This window comes from Chanodichthys erythropterus, chromosome 6 (genome assembly GCF_024489055.1).
Source record: "Chanodichthys erythropterus isolate Z2021 chromosome 6, ASM2448905v1, whole genome shotgun sequence".
NCBI classification, from domain to species: domain Eukaryota; kingdom Metazoa; phylum Chordata; class Actinopteri; order Cypriniformes; family Xenocyprididae; genus Chanodichthys; species Chanodichthys erythropterus.
This window is the reverse complement of record NC_090226.1, coordinates 33,084,545-33,102,136: the sequence shown is the minus strand read 5'-3', so window position 1 is coordinate 33,102,136 and position 17,592 is coordinate 33,084,545. Positions and strand designations below refer to the sequence as shown.

Genomic DNA, 17,592 nt, shown 5'->3' with positions numbered 1-17,592 from the left:
TTTGACTAGACATAATTATAATTTTACTAGTATTCTTTTTTGACTTGTTAAAACTAGAACTTTAACTCAAAATGGTGTTTTGACTAGTCATAATTTCCATTACAGATATCTGAAGTTTAATTGTTACTACTCAGAACATTTTCAAACCAACTGATATAAACATAGATCTGTCTGTCTATCCATCTATATATATATAATATGAAACTGTATGGTCACGGCTTTAAAAAATTCTTATGGTTTGAGCTACACTCAGTGCCAAAATGCATACTTTTTTTTTTTTCCAGTAATAAATTATTTTTATAATATCCGTATGCTATTATGACTAGACATAATTGCAGTTGGGCAGGTCTTAAAATAAATGAGTACTAGTTCGAAATAAAATCTAAATTAAAAAATAAATGAAACTTGTGAATTATGGATATATGAGCCTAGGATTTTCATTAGTCAAAATTGCACTGTAGATTTCTTATTATTAGTCCAAATCGCATTACTGATATCTGCATTGTGAATTATTAATAGTGAAAATTCATGTTCAATGTTCATCTGCTGTATATCTCCTACTGCCATCACTGCTGCTGAATTTCCTTTCCATGATTTAACAATGATTACTATTGGTTAAACTGTATGGGAATGCATTCTCAAAGTTTTCCTGTTTTTCTCTCCGTTTCAGAACTCCAGTGCGGATCACAGGGTTCAGCTGGATCTTGGACTGTGGGATAAGTTCAGTGAGCTCTCTACTAAATGCATTATAAAGATTGTGGAGTTTGCCAAACGTCTGCCAGGTTTTACTTCACTCACCATTGCTGACCAGATCACCTTACTGAAATCTGCCTGCCTTGATATACTGGTAAAAACAATATAAACTATATAAGTTTAATTAACAATATAGAATAAACAACAAAGTTGTCTCATTTTAAAGGGTTAGTTCACCCAAAAATGAAAATTCTGTCATTTATTACTCACCCTCATGTCGTTCCACACCCGTCAGACCTTCTTTTATCTTCGAAACACAAATTAAGATATCTTAGTTGAAATCTGTTGTCTCCGTGAGACCTCCATACACTCTAAAAAATGCTGGGTTAAAAACAACCCAAGTTGGGTTGAAAATGGACAAACCCAGCGATTGGGTTGTTTTAACCCAGCGGTAGGGTTAAATGTTTGCCCAACCTGCTGGGTAGTTTTATTTAACTCAACTATTGTTTAAAAATGACTGTATTGCTTAATTAAAATGAACCCAAAGTATGTTGGAAATGAACATTTATTAATGTTCAATGAATAATTATTAAACAATAAACATTTATTAAATTGCTTATTAATAAATGTATATTAATAAACGATTAAACTATTACATTTGTATTAATAAAATATAATAAACATTCACCATTTGTCTATTATTGTTGTCTCTAATTGCATCTGGTTTTTAATTTACTATTTTGGGTTCATTTTAAGCTAGCCATATAGCATTTTTTAAACAATAGTTGGTTTAAATAAAACTACCCAGCAGGTTGGGCAAACATTTAACCCAACCGCTGGGTTAAAACAACCCAATCGCTGGGTTAAAACAACCCAATCGCTGGGTCTGTCCATTTTCAACCCAACTTGGGTTGTTTTTAACCCAGCATTTTTTAGAGTGTAGAGAGCAATGACATTTCCTCTCTCAAGATCCATAAAGGTAGTAAAAACATATTTAAATCGGTTCATGTGAGCACAGTGGTTCAATATTAATATTATAAAGTGACGAAAATATTTTTGGATCGCCAAAAAAACAAAATAATGACTTATTTAGTGATGGTCGATTTCAAAACACGGCTTCATGAAGCATCGGAGCATAAATGAATCAGTGTATCGAATCATGATTCAGATCGCGTGCCAAACTGCCAATGGCTGAAATCACGTGACTTTGGTGCTCCGAACAGCTGATTCGACACACTGATTCATAACAATCCGAAGCTTCATGAAGCAGTGTTTTGAAATCGGCCATCACTAAATAAGTCGTTAGTCTCGTTGCTTTATAATATTAATATTGAACCACTGTACTCACATGAACTGATTTAAATATGTTTTTAGTACCTTTATGGATCTTGAGAGAGGAAATTACATTGTTTCTTATGGAGGCCTCACGGAGCCATCGGATTTTAACTAAAATATCTTAATTTGTGTTCTGAAGATTAACAAAGGTCTTACGGATGTGGAACGGCATGAGGGTAAGTAATTAATGACAGAATTTTCATTTTTGGGTGAACTAACCCTTTAATGTTTGGTGTAATTTTTTGGGGGGTGGTAGAAACAAGACTCATTCTTCCATTCAAAAACAGCTAGATGTAGCACAGTGGAAGTGGATAGCATGCATGATTTTAAAAGTTTTAATTCACTGCACATGGTGCAGGATTCTGAAAATACAATGACACATTATGCCCCTTCATATACACCACATGGACAAAAGTATTGGGACACACCTCTTCATTACAGAAGTTTTTCAGTCAGACTTCTTGCCACAGGTGTATAAAATCAAGCTCCTAGCCATGCAGTCTGCATTTACAAACATTTGTGAAAAAATTGGTCTTTCTGAAGAGCTCAGTGAATTCAAGCATGGCACTGTGATAGGATGCCACTTTTGCATTAAGTCAGCTTGTGACTTCTCATCCAACATTGGTGCATGAACTCACAAATGCTTTACTGGATGAATGGGCAAAAACTCCCACAGAAACACTCCAAAATATTGTGGAAAGTCTAACTATAAGAGTGTTATAGCTGCAAATGTGGGACCAACTCCAGATTAATGTCTATGTATTTAGATGTCATTAAAGGGGTCACCCAAAAATTAAAATTATCCCATGATTTACTCACCCTCAAGCCATTCTAGGTGCATATGACTATCTTCTTTCAGACGAACACAGAGTTATATTAAAATACATCCTGGCTCTTCCAAGCTTGATAATGGTAGTAAAGGGGGAATGAGATTTTGAAGCCCAAAAATCTGCATCCATCCATCATAAAAGTAATCCATACGACTCTAGGGGGTTAATAAAGGCCTTCTGAAATGAAGCAATGGGTTTTTGTAAGAAAAATGTACATATTTAAAACTATATAAACTATAATAACTAGCTTCCAGCAGATGGCCGTACGCATCGCTTTACACCAAAAAAGTAACCTCTGACCCGACGTAGGATGTAGTTTAAGCTTAGAAGCCTCTAGGAAACAAATAGGTCTGGGCAACAAACTCAGGCTCCTCTTCTCTTTAAAAATCCTCATTTTTGAATTTTTAACTCGTGACTGGTGTTTTGCTTTGCTCTCTCCTCTGAGCTTCCACGTTCGTCAATATGTCACGCGTCAGGTTAGGAGTTACTATTCTGCCGCAAATTGATGCTTACAGCTGTCTGATGGTAGTTATTATAGTGCTATTATTCATACAAAACCCATCGCTTCACTTCAGAAGGCCTTTATTAACCCCCTAGAGTCGTATGGATTACTTTTATGATGGATGGATGCAGTTTTTTGGGCTTCAAAATCTCACACCCCCTTCATTACCATTATCAAGCTTGGAAAAGCCAGGATATATTTTAATATAACTCTGATTGTGTTTGTCTGAAATAAGATAGTCATATGCACCTAGAAAGGCTTAAGTGTGAGTAAATCATGGGATAGTTTAATTTTTGGGTGAATTGTCCCTTTAAAGTCCCTTTTGGTGAAATGGTCATGTGTCCCAATACTTTCGTCCATAATGTATTTCTTCATTGTTAACTTCATATTAATTCACTTTGTCTTAATGCTTTGTTTCCTGCAGATGTTGCGGATTTGTACTCGCTACACTCCAGAGCAGGACACTATGACCTTCTCGGATGGGCTGACCCTCAACAGAACACAGATGCACAACGCTGGTTTCGGTCCACTCACAGACCTGGTGTTTGCTTTCGCCGGGCAGCTCCTGCCTCTGGAGATGGACGACACAGAGACAGGCCTCCTTAGCGCCATCTGCCTTATTTGCGGAGGTACTGCTATCTCTCAATGTATTATTTACTTTATTTCTTCATCACTTTATGGATAGAAATGTAATTGCATGGGGAAACTTTAAATTGGGTTAGCAATGTATAATTGTTATAGTGAAAATATTTTGTGTGAGTGCTTGTTTAATCTCTTGAGTGCTGTATTAATTAATTAGCTGCTCCGGTTGCTGTTTCTTTTATTTTGACTCTATGTTTGGTTTATTCCTTCTATTGTTGTCAAACTCTGATTGACATGTCCTGACTTTCTCTGACTGGTTGAATGAATAGACCGCATGGACTTGGAGGAGCCTCATCGGGTGGATCAGCTACAGGAGCCTCTGCTAGAGGCGTTAAAGATCTACGCTCGCCGACGACGCCCCAACAAACCTCACATGTTCCCACGGATGTTGATGAAGGTTACTGACCTCCGAGGCATCAGCACTAAAGGTCGGCATTGTTCATGTCTGTATGTTTTACAATACACTACTACAATACAATACAAACTTTAAATGTGGATCTTTACATTGTGATATGGTTAAAGTATGCTTGGCAGCACCAGCGGACCCTTTTCACAGAGTGTGATAATGCAATTTTAGAGTTATTAAAGGTTTAGTTCATCCAAAAATGAAATTCTGTCATTCATTATTCACCCTCATGTTGTTCCAAACCCATAAGGCCCTGTTTACACCTGGTATTAAGATGCATCTTTTGGTCGATCGGATCACAAGTAGACGAAGGAGACACATACCTTTTTATACCTGTTTTAAACGGTCACTTTTGTCCACTTTTAACCATTTCTGTCCTGATTTCTTTGAGAGGAGGGCAGGTAAATATATGCACTTTTTCAGATCTTTCGATCTAATGGACTAAATAAGCTCACGCAATTTACATATGAACTTGACCGGAGATGATGGAAAAACATACGAAGGGCATCAGCTTTCGTTTCTGCTCTGACAGCCGCAAGATCACGCAGAACACTCTGAATGTGTGTTAGAAATCAGGAATGGTGAGAGAACATTGTGCTTGGTACATTTTTCTTCTTCAAACCAAACTTGGGTCTTCAGGCGACAAAGTTTAAATCCCATCTGGCTAGCATGCCTCCCTTAATGTTTACGTGTTAGGTCAGTAGGCGGAGAGTAGATGGTCTTTTGTGTCTGTACGAACACATTTGACCACATCAGCGTTTACACTATGAATCCAATCCAGTTTAATGCGTTTTTTACTACTTTTGGAAGTGGTCGAAAGCTCGTTTTAGACCCCGTTTACACCTGTATTTAGCATTATCCACTTTTGATCCGATCGTCCAAAATGCATCTTAATCCCAGGTGTAAACAGGGCCTGACATTCATTTATCTTCAGAACACAGATGAAGATATTTTTTTATGAAATCTGAGAGTTTCTGTCCCTCAATTGACAGAATATGCAATTACCACTTTCAAGGCCCAGAAAGGTAGGAAAGATGTCATTGAAGTAATCCAATCCAGTGGTTTAACCTCAATTTTATGAAGTGATCTAAGGACCCCAGAAATTTGAAAAGGGTCCACTAGTCATACTACCTGAATAATTGCGGTAAATATGTAAAATATGGACCTAAATGAAGAGATTAAAACCTCGAAACATAAAGTTGATCATGCTTGTGTGTCTCTTCAGGAGCGGAGCGAGCCATCACTCTTAAGATGGAGATCCCAGGACCGATGCCTCCTCTGATCAGAGAGATGCTGGAGAACCCGGAGGCCTTTGAGGAGAACTCTGACTCTAAAGATAGTGCAGCTGCCGCCCCCCTGCCGCCTCCCGCCATCCAGGCCATCAAACGCGAGAGGGACGAGGAATCCACCCTGGAGGATGAAGAAGACGAGGAGGATGAGTGTGCAGAGGAGGGACGGGATAGAGCAGGGGACAGTGAGGATGAGGAATGGGGACTCCTGCAAGTGGACATGGGTGGAGCTAGAAAGAGTGCAACAGGAAGAGCACAGTGACTGCTGGAGGACAGTATGTATGCGGGTCTGATACATACATACAACAGCAGCCAACATTGTATTTTAGACACCTGATCAGTTGAAACAAACAGATTTTCCATCATTCAGTCAAACGAGCAGCATTGTTTCCAATAATGACTTTATATGAAACAAATAAACATGCACAACTTTGCACATCTAGTTTCCCACAGCTAAAAATGACATCCTTAAGAACATGACAATGCTGTTACTTCAGACAGTGTTTCTCTTAATGAATAGAGAGAGAAATTAAAAAAAAAGAGTGCAAGACTAGAGAAAGATAAGCCATTGTGCCATATCTGGAAGTTACTTGGTATATGCGTATTTTGTACTACATTTGGAGATGCTAAATATTTAAGAATGCATCCCAAAGCCTTGTTCTTTAAGGGAAACATTTTTTCACGACTGTATATGGATGCATAATCAGAACTGATCAATGAGAAAAGAGAAAAACAACAAACAACCACACAAATGACCGATTCAATGGTCTAAAAACCTTTTTTCGAGACATACATTTACTGCATAACTTTGTACTCTTGATGTTGCATTGTCTCAGTTATATGACATTTTGTATATGCACACTTTTCAACATCTCTATGCTTCTTTCAGTGTGTTTTTATGTGTTTTTGAGTACATGCTTTTTACTAAATGCTTCAACATGTTATCCTACAGCCATACTCTACATCTGAATTTGACATTTATACCAATTTTAGGGTTTTGGGCATTAGAAGATTATATAAATTTTTAGATTGATATTTTAAATTTAAAATTACATTTTTAGATCTAGATTTATAACATTAGTTCAGAATACATCACATTCATTATGTTATTACGTACAAATCAAACCTTTCACTCAGGGCAAATCAAGGACCAAAGGTGACAAGTCTCATAGATCAGAGCATGCGTGCACTATTTGATCTTTAGCTATACTGTATCATCACGCAAATAGTAACATTAAAAGCTGAAATGTAACGTTTTACTCTGGGATCCAGAAGAGTTCCGTGATTAGGTATTAAAAGCAATAATACACTGATATGTTGTACAAAAACTCTAAAGTAATGTGTCAAATATGAGCTGAGCATATATGAGCAGTGGCGTGCACAAGCGAGTTTGCCTGCTATTGACGGAATTTTCTGGCTCTCCGTGTTTTCACTATTAAACGGTAGGGGGCGCTATTACATATCTTCTGAAAGAGTACAGAATCTCCAGATCAAAACACAGGCAAAAAAGGAGCAGAAACAAGTTATAAAAGCATTGCTTCTGCATGTTGTAGTCTTTTGGGGGGGGTTGATTAAAAAATGCATGAAGCGTAGTTTTTTGTTTGTTTGTTTAAAAGCAGATGCTCTGTTCTTTCTTTTGTTATATAGCATGCTCAGATATTCATACAACCAAATATTCTGGGGGGCGATTAATTTTTTATGAAAATGATAAAAAATGCTGACTTTTTTTAAAAGTCCCCCATAATCAGTAATTGTATTCCTTTAAAACTAATCTTTGATCACCAAAATTACATATTTAAACTTTTTTTTTTCCTGTGAAAAAAAAGGAAAAAATCTTCATGCCTTAAAATAGCTTTAATTTAATTAAATATAGCCCCGCCTCCACTCCCTCCTGCATTTCAGAGATCCACTCGGTCAACTTACTGAGGTAAACGCTGCACAATAGTACCGCTCTTTACAACATCAGACACATAACCGTAATTAATATGATTAGCCTTTAGTTTGACTATGTAATCAAACAGTTAATAATGTTACACAAACCATGTTCCCGTTCTTCATCTCAGAGTCAGACAGCTGCTTTCTAACATTCAGTATCCTTAGAAACTCTTTAACTACTCAGAACATCAGTGGAGAAAGGCATATAGTTCATGATAACCTTGTATTATACATCAATCATACACCCACTATATTGCTAAATCTACACGATTTTTTATATCAACAGAAAAATATACCGGGATAACCAACCTGGCTTCTCTCGAGACTCCCTTGCTAGTTCGCTGTTAATGATATGCTAAATCCCGCCGGCACGTTGACGTGATTGGTTACAAGGTAGTTTGTGACGTCAGTGATTTCAAACCGCGTGTCTTAAAGTATATTAAAAACACCACATGGACATATAAACAACATTAAAATCTTGATTTTCACCACAGGGGACTTTAAAAAACACTGTTGAGGAAAGAGTTAATAGCTCTTTGTCACACTAATATATAAAAATTAATTAAATAAAATTGTATTTTAGATTACATCAATCGATTAGAATGATTGACATCATTATAAAACTAGTCATAGAATACCCTATCAAAGAAAAAAGAAAACAAAAAATACAAAAACTGAAGAGTTGTCTAACTCAGCCAAAGATTTTGCTTTTTGTTAAAACTAATAAACCATTTTAAAAACCAACTATAACATACTAAATATACCATTGTATTTAAATAATCCAAGGATCTTTACAGAATACCATGGTATTACCATGGTACATGTCCAAAAACATGCATAGTACTTATTTGTTGTTGAGAGTAGTCACAGAGTAGGGTTTTATTGATGATGAATGAGAGAATAGAAAGTTAAAGGTGGGGTAAGTAGATTTTGAAAAACGCTGTTGGACATAGTTTGAGCTGATTTCAAATATCAACAAACCCTTCATTGCTCCGCCTCCAAAAGTCACACTCCACAGTACACAAGAGTAAATACATTGCTTTCGTTTTTAGTCGCCAGACACTCAAAACCCAGCGTTATTCACATGTGAAGCAGAATCAAAGCAGCCTCCTCATCTGTTTTCAGGCCTTACCGCTTAGCTCTCTCCAGCACTAGAAAGCTTTTCTAATATAAACGTGATATTTTTTTTTAGCTGTTTTGTATTGTGTCCCATCTCTCGGTCTGCTTTTTTTTTTTCTTCTTTTTTTTCAAATCTCTCTCTTGCTCGTTCTCTCTCCTCGCCCCTATTGCTGATTGGTTACACGTTTGTTATTGGTGTCGGCCCAACTAACTTCCAAACAGTGTTTTTCAAAATCTACTGAGTACACCTTCAGGAGAATAATAGAAAATTAGTTCTGTGGTTACAAATAAGTCCTTTTTCATCCTTCCGTCCCTGTTGAGGTCTGTGCGCGCCGCTGATAACAACGTTATACCTCCTTACATGACAGAACAGTGTTACCAAAACAAAGTCATAAGCTTCTGTAAGATATTGGGGATAGAGCCATAAGGTTTAAGATTGAAAGCTGTGTGCATGTATACTATTTGCTAAAACTGTAAAGATATCTTCTTTCTACTTGTATCTTTCTATCTTTGTGTCAATGCAAACTATTTTATTTGAATACATCAAGAGGACATCTCAGACTTTTTTTTACAATGTTGTCTCTTTAAATATTTTCATACATAAACATACACATTATAGGCTATACATGTTCTTTTATTTATTGCTTATTTATCCTTGTCTTGTTACATTTTTGTTTTATCTGTAATCAGTGGTGCATGCTATGAACTGGGTTTTTGACCGCGTAACGTAGTGATCAGCCAATACTCAACTGAGGTTGGACAACAAAATGAGATCATTTCCATAGTTGTATAGTTTGAGGACCAAAATGAACGCATGATTACCACATAGTGTGCTGGATAAATCTGCAGTGATCATAGAGTCTAGCAGCTTCATGTAAATGCACTGATCCGGATGCGTGACAGGGTAAATATGACCTGCAGCAGTAAACGGTGGTACTCTGATTTGATCTCTTCTACTTGATTTTCAGACCAAAGCAAAATTTGCAGTTCAAGTTTATGGTCCACATATGGTGTGCATGTTCACATGTTTTAATAACCAAGGGAACACAGCCATATTTCTGGAAATATGATAAAAGTCCTTAGAGATGCATTAACCCTTCAGTGTCAGTTTAATTTTGACAAGTGTATAAATGTAGCAGTCCATGGCAAAGCGTAATTCAGAAAAGGCCGCAGGATATTATTGTTTTGTGCATTTGAATTGTTTTTTTCAGACTCAACGTCTGTTTTGTAAATTAAACATGAGATATTGGATTTAACATGTGAGACTTTTATTTCTTTTCTTTTTCGCTCTTAAACAGTGTTTACCTTTTGTGCTTGTATTTTGTCATTTAATGCAGTAGAGGTCATTTTTTTCCTTGATGAAGAATGATTTTTGTGGTGGCTTGGAATATGTGTATATTACCTGTTTGTTTGTTCATTTGCATTATTTGTTGCTAAATTTGTAATTTTATTTGTGATTTTGTCTTTCTTTTGAATTATAGGAAACATGGTGGGAGATTTTACAAAATTATCTATGTTTGCGCTCTTATTATGGTGTTACGAAAGCAGCCTAGATTTGTTATTTCTTGTAAAAACAATCCCTGTTTCTTAACATCACTTCTTTTTAAATATACTAGCATTTAACATTTGTTTGTATTCTCCCAAATCTAATTTTGTGTTTCATTGTACTTAGTATTTCTTTTAGTTATGTGCCTTGCAGAAATGTTCCAGTCGCCTTGCACAACTCTCATGGAAACTGTTACAAGAATCTATTAATTACTGTACATCCAAATGAAAATCCTTAAGACAAAGATACAAGTGGTATTGATGACTTTAAATGATGTCCATATCATGTCTGGCCTTCATCTTCTTTTTTTAAAAATGATTTCTGTATGTTTTTCAAATGTTATGATTTTATAAAGAAATTTCTCATCATAGTCTGTATTGTCATGATTTCCTGCTGAACTAAGGGAGGGAACTTTTTATGCTCCCTTATGTAATCTTCACCTTCACTGTCTCTGTGTGTTTCATAAATCCAGGTTTTGCTTCATCCAGATGTCCTCGTCTCATGCTGTGCCATTAAAGACTGATTCCTTTTAACAAATAGTACGTGTACCAAGTGCAAATAGACCACCTTGTTGGCAGAGGTGATTTACACTAACTCCACCCACCAATGTCTGATTGAGCCAGACAAAATTACAAAAGAAACCTGTCTGATAACAGGAGCAGTGGTGTGGAGAGAGGTGGCGTTAGCTTTCGATTCGAACGACCCAAGGTTGAATCTGCCTTTTTCCGAAGTCATTCTTCTCCATTTTCTCATCGCATATCGGCTCGGAGCGGCCTTTATTTTAAATAAAATGTAAGAAAAGATTCAAAAAGTTGAAATAATGGGTATTTAATAGTGGGAATAAAGAGTTAGGGTTAGAGGTAAGTGTAGGGAAGTGCTTTAGGGACAGCAACAAGTAATTTCCCAATAAAGTGCGTCCATTTATTATTTTAATAAATATAATACACATTGAATATGTTGTTATTATTGCACACGGTTTTATAATATACTACAATACACTGAGGTGCAAATAGATTCTGTCACCATTAATTTCCATTAAGTACGCCAATATATAGCATCTAACTACTATTTACACTTAGTGCCAAGATAAGACTATTTTCACTTAGTGCAATTAGCAGCTGACAAATCAAAACTATTCAGATAATTTAAATTACTTAAAATAACTGAAAATCAATCAATCCAGCACCCTCAACAAAGTAGAACATACAGGACAGGAAATCAGTAGATTTTGTGCTGACTTGATATGTCATGGATAAAGACACTGTTTAGTCAGTTTACTAAATTAAAGCCATAAAGAAGTAACTAGTAAGGGTGACTGACACCTCAGAGGAACTGCTAGGAATTAACAAAAATATCAACTAAATTGCCCCTTAATCTCATGTAGGATTTGTCTTATTTGACACAAACAAAAAAAACTATTTTAGAGTAAAACCTAACTCTGCAGGTCTCTTAAGACAATATGTGACCCGTGTTGGCAAAATGAGTGGGAATGCGTACGGCTTCATTTTGAGTTACGTGCAAAACAAGTGAAACATTTCAATTTTGGTCAAATTTGAGGTTTTCTCAAAAATGTTTAGCCATCCCAATGCTCCAAATAGCAATTAAATATCTAAAAGTATCTTTATTTGTATGTTTTCTGAGAGAAGGGGTAGAGTGGGGGAAAACGCCCCCCTTAAGGAAAATGTGACATTACAGTGAAACAAAACATAAATGTGACTAGAATTGCCATCCTGGTTTTGAGTGACTATGGCAGGAGTTATTCACCAAATATTAAAATTGCTCAGCCTTCATAATTAATTAGTATTTTGACTGAAAATATTTTTGTACAAAGGGGGCGTTTTGCCCCAGCGGTGGGGTAAAACGACCCCCAAGGTGGGGTAAAATGCCCCCTTTTCTTTACCAACCAGTTTGCTTCATAGATCAACAGCAAAATGAACAGACTAGTTTTTAATCTCTAAAAGTAAAAGGCAAGTAATGTATCAACATGTATAGGCCTATATATTTAATATTTTTAATATTTATTTGAGGAATATCCAACATATCCAAATTTTTTACATTTGATAATTGATGTATTTGTTCACCACTATCACCAAGACAAACAGAAAACCCTAAATAAATATTAAACTTATAAATTTGTATATTTATGTAGTAAAATATATCCAATAAATGCATTAAAAGCCACCCAATTTCATTGGGTCACCTAACCACCTTCCATCAGTGAGCCATGTGCTATCAAGCTAGCCTAACGCTCACTTGGGGTAATTTTTATTTTATTTTCTTTAATTTTGTTTAAATATTTTACCACCTAGTTATACTGCATTAAGTGTAAAACAAAGGATTTGATAGACAGAAATATGTTATTATAGTAATTATGATACCCCACAAGCTACGACTTTTTAAAAAAATGTTTAATTCTTAAAATATAATTATATTCCTTATAAATAACATATCCTCTCAAACTACAGACTTCACTATTCATCTATCACACATCACTGTGATATCCTACAGAACAATATTCTCTTAAACACTTTTTTTACTAATTACCATGTAATCCTCTTCTCTTCAAATACGTCGCTGGTGTCAGCTTCTCCAAGAAGATTTGTTTATCCCCGTTGTCAAACGTAGTGCATAGCAACAGTGAAAATGTATATTGACTACCTCTAGTGCTTATTTTGAGAAAAACATGTGGGGGGCGTTTTCCCCCACTCTACCCTACCTTTCCTCTGTCCATGAAAAATGCTGTTTTTCTCTGCTCACTTGTGGACGACTGGCGTTTCCCTCAGCACAAGTTTAGTTTAGTTACTTTGTGAATGTTCATAGTGAATTCTCGATGGTTTGAGTCTGAGCCAATGAAATTCGATTTTCAAACTCATGCTAATGTAAACAAAACTGGGCCATTCCACCGAAATTTTATGTATAATTATGCATGAAAATGAACTCTAAAATATATTTTATTATTAAGCAAAGTGTCCTAAACATTAATCTAACTGCAAATTTAAAATATACAATTTAAAACATTATTAAAAACTACTGAGAATACTAAAAAATGTCCTCCCCGATAACTAAACCTAAACTTTATCATGAAATATAATCATTAAAATCTTTCAGAAATCGTATTATTTTTGCACAGTTGTGCTACTCCATTTACCATCTATGCTAAACAAAAAGAAATTTCATAAGAAATCCATAATATGTTATTTAAAATACACATTTTAGTCGTGTCCCCAGGTTTTCACTCAGTCCTGTTACCCTCACACATTTCCCCCACTACAAAACTTGGAACATTCCACTAGACACATTTTCAACAGGAAGTTGCATCAACTGGATCTTATGCAGGCCATGAGAAGACCAAAAGTAAGTTCTCTTATTTTAATTTCTGTATATTTGATGAAATTGTAACTATGACTGAGAGGGTCAATCTCAACATTCTGTCCTGTTACCTAAACTATTTCTTTGATGTTATTTGTTTATTTTAAAAATATTAACTTTGGGTAAGTCACCAGTGTTTGCTCAGTGTCCGCATGCTATTAGCATGTGCACCATGTGTCCATATGTCAAGTATTTGATCATTTTTGCTTAAAAACTCAATCCTGTTACTTTCAGTCCTGTTACTCTTATGAAAAATAACAGGACTGAGTTAAGAGTAACAGGACTGAGTAGAGTCCTCTGTTTTGTGATTTAATAATGTGAATATTATCTGATATAATACTATTCACCTGTATCATGAGTTTTACAGTTGGAATGACTTAAATTATAGATTTTTAGGATTACTTTTACAATATGAATGCCATACTTGTAGGGAGCCAGTCCACCACGATGTGACTTCATCTTTTTGTCTTTCTCTTTCTTATCTTTTGTAGAAGATGGAGAGAACCTATACTTTGCAGCTGCAAGAAACACACACCCATGGCATGCTGCAAGGGATGGAGTGAAACACACCCGGAACCCTATTTTTTTCCCCCTTTTTTGTCTTTCCTTCCCTCCCTCTCCCCCCTCTCTCTTTTCCTCGCTCTCTTTCTTTCTCTTTCCACCTCCTTCACTGTAATGTATTACTAGCACATAGAGCATCCCTTCAACACAGAAATCTCACTCACACACATGCACACACAGCCATGGACACACTCTTTTTCTCACACACATACACACACACTGGACACTCAGTCCTGTTACCCAGTGTTCATTCCTGTTACAAAGTGCTCAGTCCTTTTATTAAATGTATTTATTTTTCTAGAAAAATAAAGTTAAACCACTGTTTTTTATCAGTTTTGTGTGATCCATCATTTACACAATTGTTAAATAAATTAAATTATTTACAAATATATAAACTTGAGGCTTTTGTCTTCTTTTAAATGAGAAAATTGTTTTGCGTTTTTTATTAAAATACACCTTGTCTTAATATAAAGTAATTATTTTTTTTTTTCTCACAAATATCAATTATTTGAACAAATAACCAACCATTTCGTCAAAATAAGCACTTACTTGAGGTGAATACAAAGGAATTAACTGACATGCTATTAAACATGATTTTTAAATGGCACTTGAGTTTTGGTAACAGGACTGAGAAAACACGCATCCATCTTCTGCGTTGAAACCTTGTAAAAAATTAAATAAAGTTGCCTGAGATTGACCAATATACATTTTGAATAGTTAAATGTGTGTAGAATTAGATTCAGTGTTGAAAAAATATTAAAAATAAAGTTTAATTTTGAAGAGTTACAACAAGCAAATGGCACCCATTCAGTGGAATGGCCCATCTGACATGTAACATTATATTACATCTGTGTGATACAGCAGGTCTTAATATATAGGCTGTTTCATTAATGTTAATCAAACAATTGTGGAATGGAAAAAAGTTCCTATAGATATGGGTTTTGACTTTGTTTGTGCCAAATTTGGTGGTGTTACCAGGGATTTTAAGGTATGGTTGCTAGGTGATTTTTGTGACTTTAACTCGATTTTTCTTAAAATTGACTTTGCTGACTCTATCGACTTCAAACAGGTGTATCTCAGTCTTTTTTCCCCAGATTCCAACAAATCATACACCATTATAGTGAATGTGACAATAACAATAACTCATTTTTGATAATTTGATAATTGCATTTTGTCAGCACTGGTCACATGTCTTTAGGATGGCAAGTGACCTAAGGTGGCTCCCCAAAGGCCAAACCACTAGTTAGAAATTTAGCCTACCAATCTGGCCTACACGTGAGATATGAATCATGTTTTAGACTTATTGGCACCACAAGATAGATGCTTTTGGTTAGGAAGTTCATTAATTATGAATAGAGAACAACAATACAGAGAAACAGGATAAGATTATTAAATCACTGCCGTAATTAAGGTTCTTTGAACAGAGATCGATAATGTGCTGCTCAGACTAAAACTAGGTCCATACATTATACATTGTTTTACAAGCTATAGCATTTAACAACCTCATTTATCTGACCACCAAGGGCTGTTTCCATAGTAACTTAACATGTTAGAGGGTTTCTGCCATATATTTTATTACTTTGTTTTATGTGCTTCTGTCTTCATGTATAATTGATATGCTAGAAATAAGGCTACTATAATGTAATATGGCAATGCAAATCAGTAAGGGCATGCTGAGTACAAAGGGTGCTTTATTTTAACGTTGTCTATTTCCTTGCTAGCATTTTGTGCTTGAACTTTAAATATGTCCGTGTGTAAGATTAAGTCTTAAACTTGTTGACAGCATTTCATATTAGCAATTTTAGTCTTCTTGTTTCAGTGCTAGAAAGGTTAACCCTACAGAAGAGGATTAGGGCCAAGCAATAATAAAAAAATAGAACCATCTCGAGATTAAAGTTGTTAAATTTCGAGAAAAAAGTCAAGATAAAATGTTGAGAATAAAGTCGTTAAATTATGAGAAAAAAGTCGTTAAATTACGAGAACAAATTCGTTAAATTATGAATTTGTTCTCATAATTTCTCATAATTTAATGACTTTATTCTCATAATTTAATGAGTTTAATTCTCAACATTTTATCTCGACTTTTTTCTCGAAATTTAATGTCATTTTTCTTATAATTTAACGAATTTGTTCTCGTAATTTAACAACTTTTTTCTCGTAATTTAATGACTTTATTCTCAACATTTTATCTCGACTTTTTCTCGAAATTTAACAAGTTTTTTTCTCGTAATTTAACGAGTTTATTCTCAACATTTTATCTCGACTTTTTTCTCGAAATGTAATGAGTTTTTTTCTCGTAATTTAATGAGTTTATTCTCAACATTTTATTTAGATTTTTTTCTCGAAATTTATCGAGTTTTTTCTTGAAATTTAACAACTTTAATCTTGACATGGTTTTATTTTTTTATTATTACTTGGCCCTAATCCTCTTCCGTACTACCCGGAAGATGCCTAGAAAAATAAAAATTGTGAAAATAATAAGTTTAGCATAAACTTACTGATCAGGGGAAGGACAGATGCTCGAGGTTCAACGACAACCACAATAGAGTCGTCATCTATTGTGGTCCATCTATTGGACTCCATGCCTTCTGTGTTTCTAATGATCAAAGGTAAAGGAGCAGAGGGCCATCTTTCTGCCTTTTATTTCTTGGTTAAAGGTTTAGAGGAGGCAGTAAAACGAGGCGTGTGCCACAATTAAATTCATAATGAGAGGGAAAAGAGTAGTACAGGAAGAGATTTGAGATCAAACCGGTCTTGAGGACGACATATTTAGATCAAGGATAACAGCATCACAAACTGAGAAGAGAACAAGAGAACAAACTGTGATAAATTTTATTTAAAAAATCTAAAATAGGGAACTGATCACTTGAATGCACTCAAGTCATTGTCAGGTGATACAGAACAAACAAGCACACCTAGAGAGAACATTTTGAAGAGAGAAAGGTCAAATCAAAAGCTGAAATCGTCTCCTCGGTTAAGATCGCTGTCTGGGGGACCCTCGAGGGGATTTTTTGGGGACCCCAAATAGTTCCCCACGTTTCCTCTTCTAGCAACTCCTCTGATCAGAAACACTTGACTTGCTCCTTCAAAATTTTAAATGAACTAATTTATGCTACATCAAATGTATAACAATTCATTCTCATTATTTTAAATCTAAACCTGTGTTATAGCACTCCATAATGGCATTTTTTTTTCATCATACATAGGTGATCTTTCATGTTGAATGCGCTATAAATGGCATATCTAGACAACATAGTGAAGTTCACATCACCTTACTCTTAAAGAAAACTCATACTGACAGACACATTCACACTGCTGGAACTACCACAGACTTCACTCTTAGATTATTAGATTACATAATAAGC

The 17,592-nt window shown here is 35.3% G+C and overlaps 1 protein-coding gene across 2 annotated transcripts in view; it reads left to right on the top strand.

The window, feature by feature from the left end:
• The window catches only part of rargb (retinoic acid receptor, gamma b), a 47,478-nt gene extending 41,519 nt beyond the window's left edge, over window positions 1-5,959 (top strand). For both annotated transcript variants that reach the window (XM_067387531.1, XM_067387532.1), the window contains exons 5-8: window positions 671-847; window positions 3,785-3,989; window positions 4,272-4,430; window positions 5,634-5,959. In XM_067387531.1, coding sequence (XP_067243632.1) covers window positions 671-847; window positions 3,785-3,989; window positions 4,272-4,430; window positions 5,634-5,959 — 867 coding nt within the window. The remainder of the gene's footprint in view (window positions 1-670; window positions 848-3,784; window positions 3,990-4,271; window positions 4,431-5,633) is intronic.
• The last annotated feature ends 11,633 nt before the right edge of the window (window positions 5,960-17,592 follow it).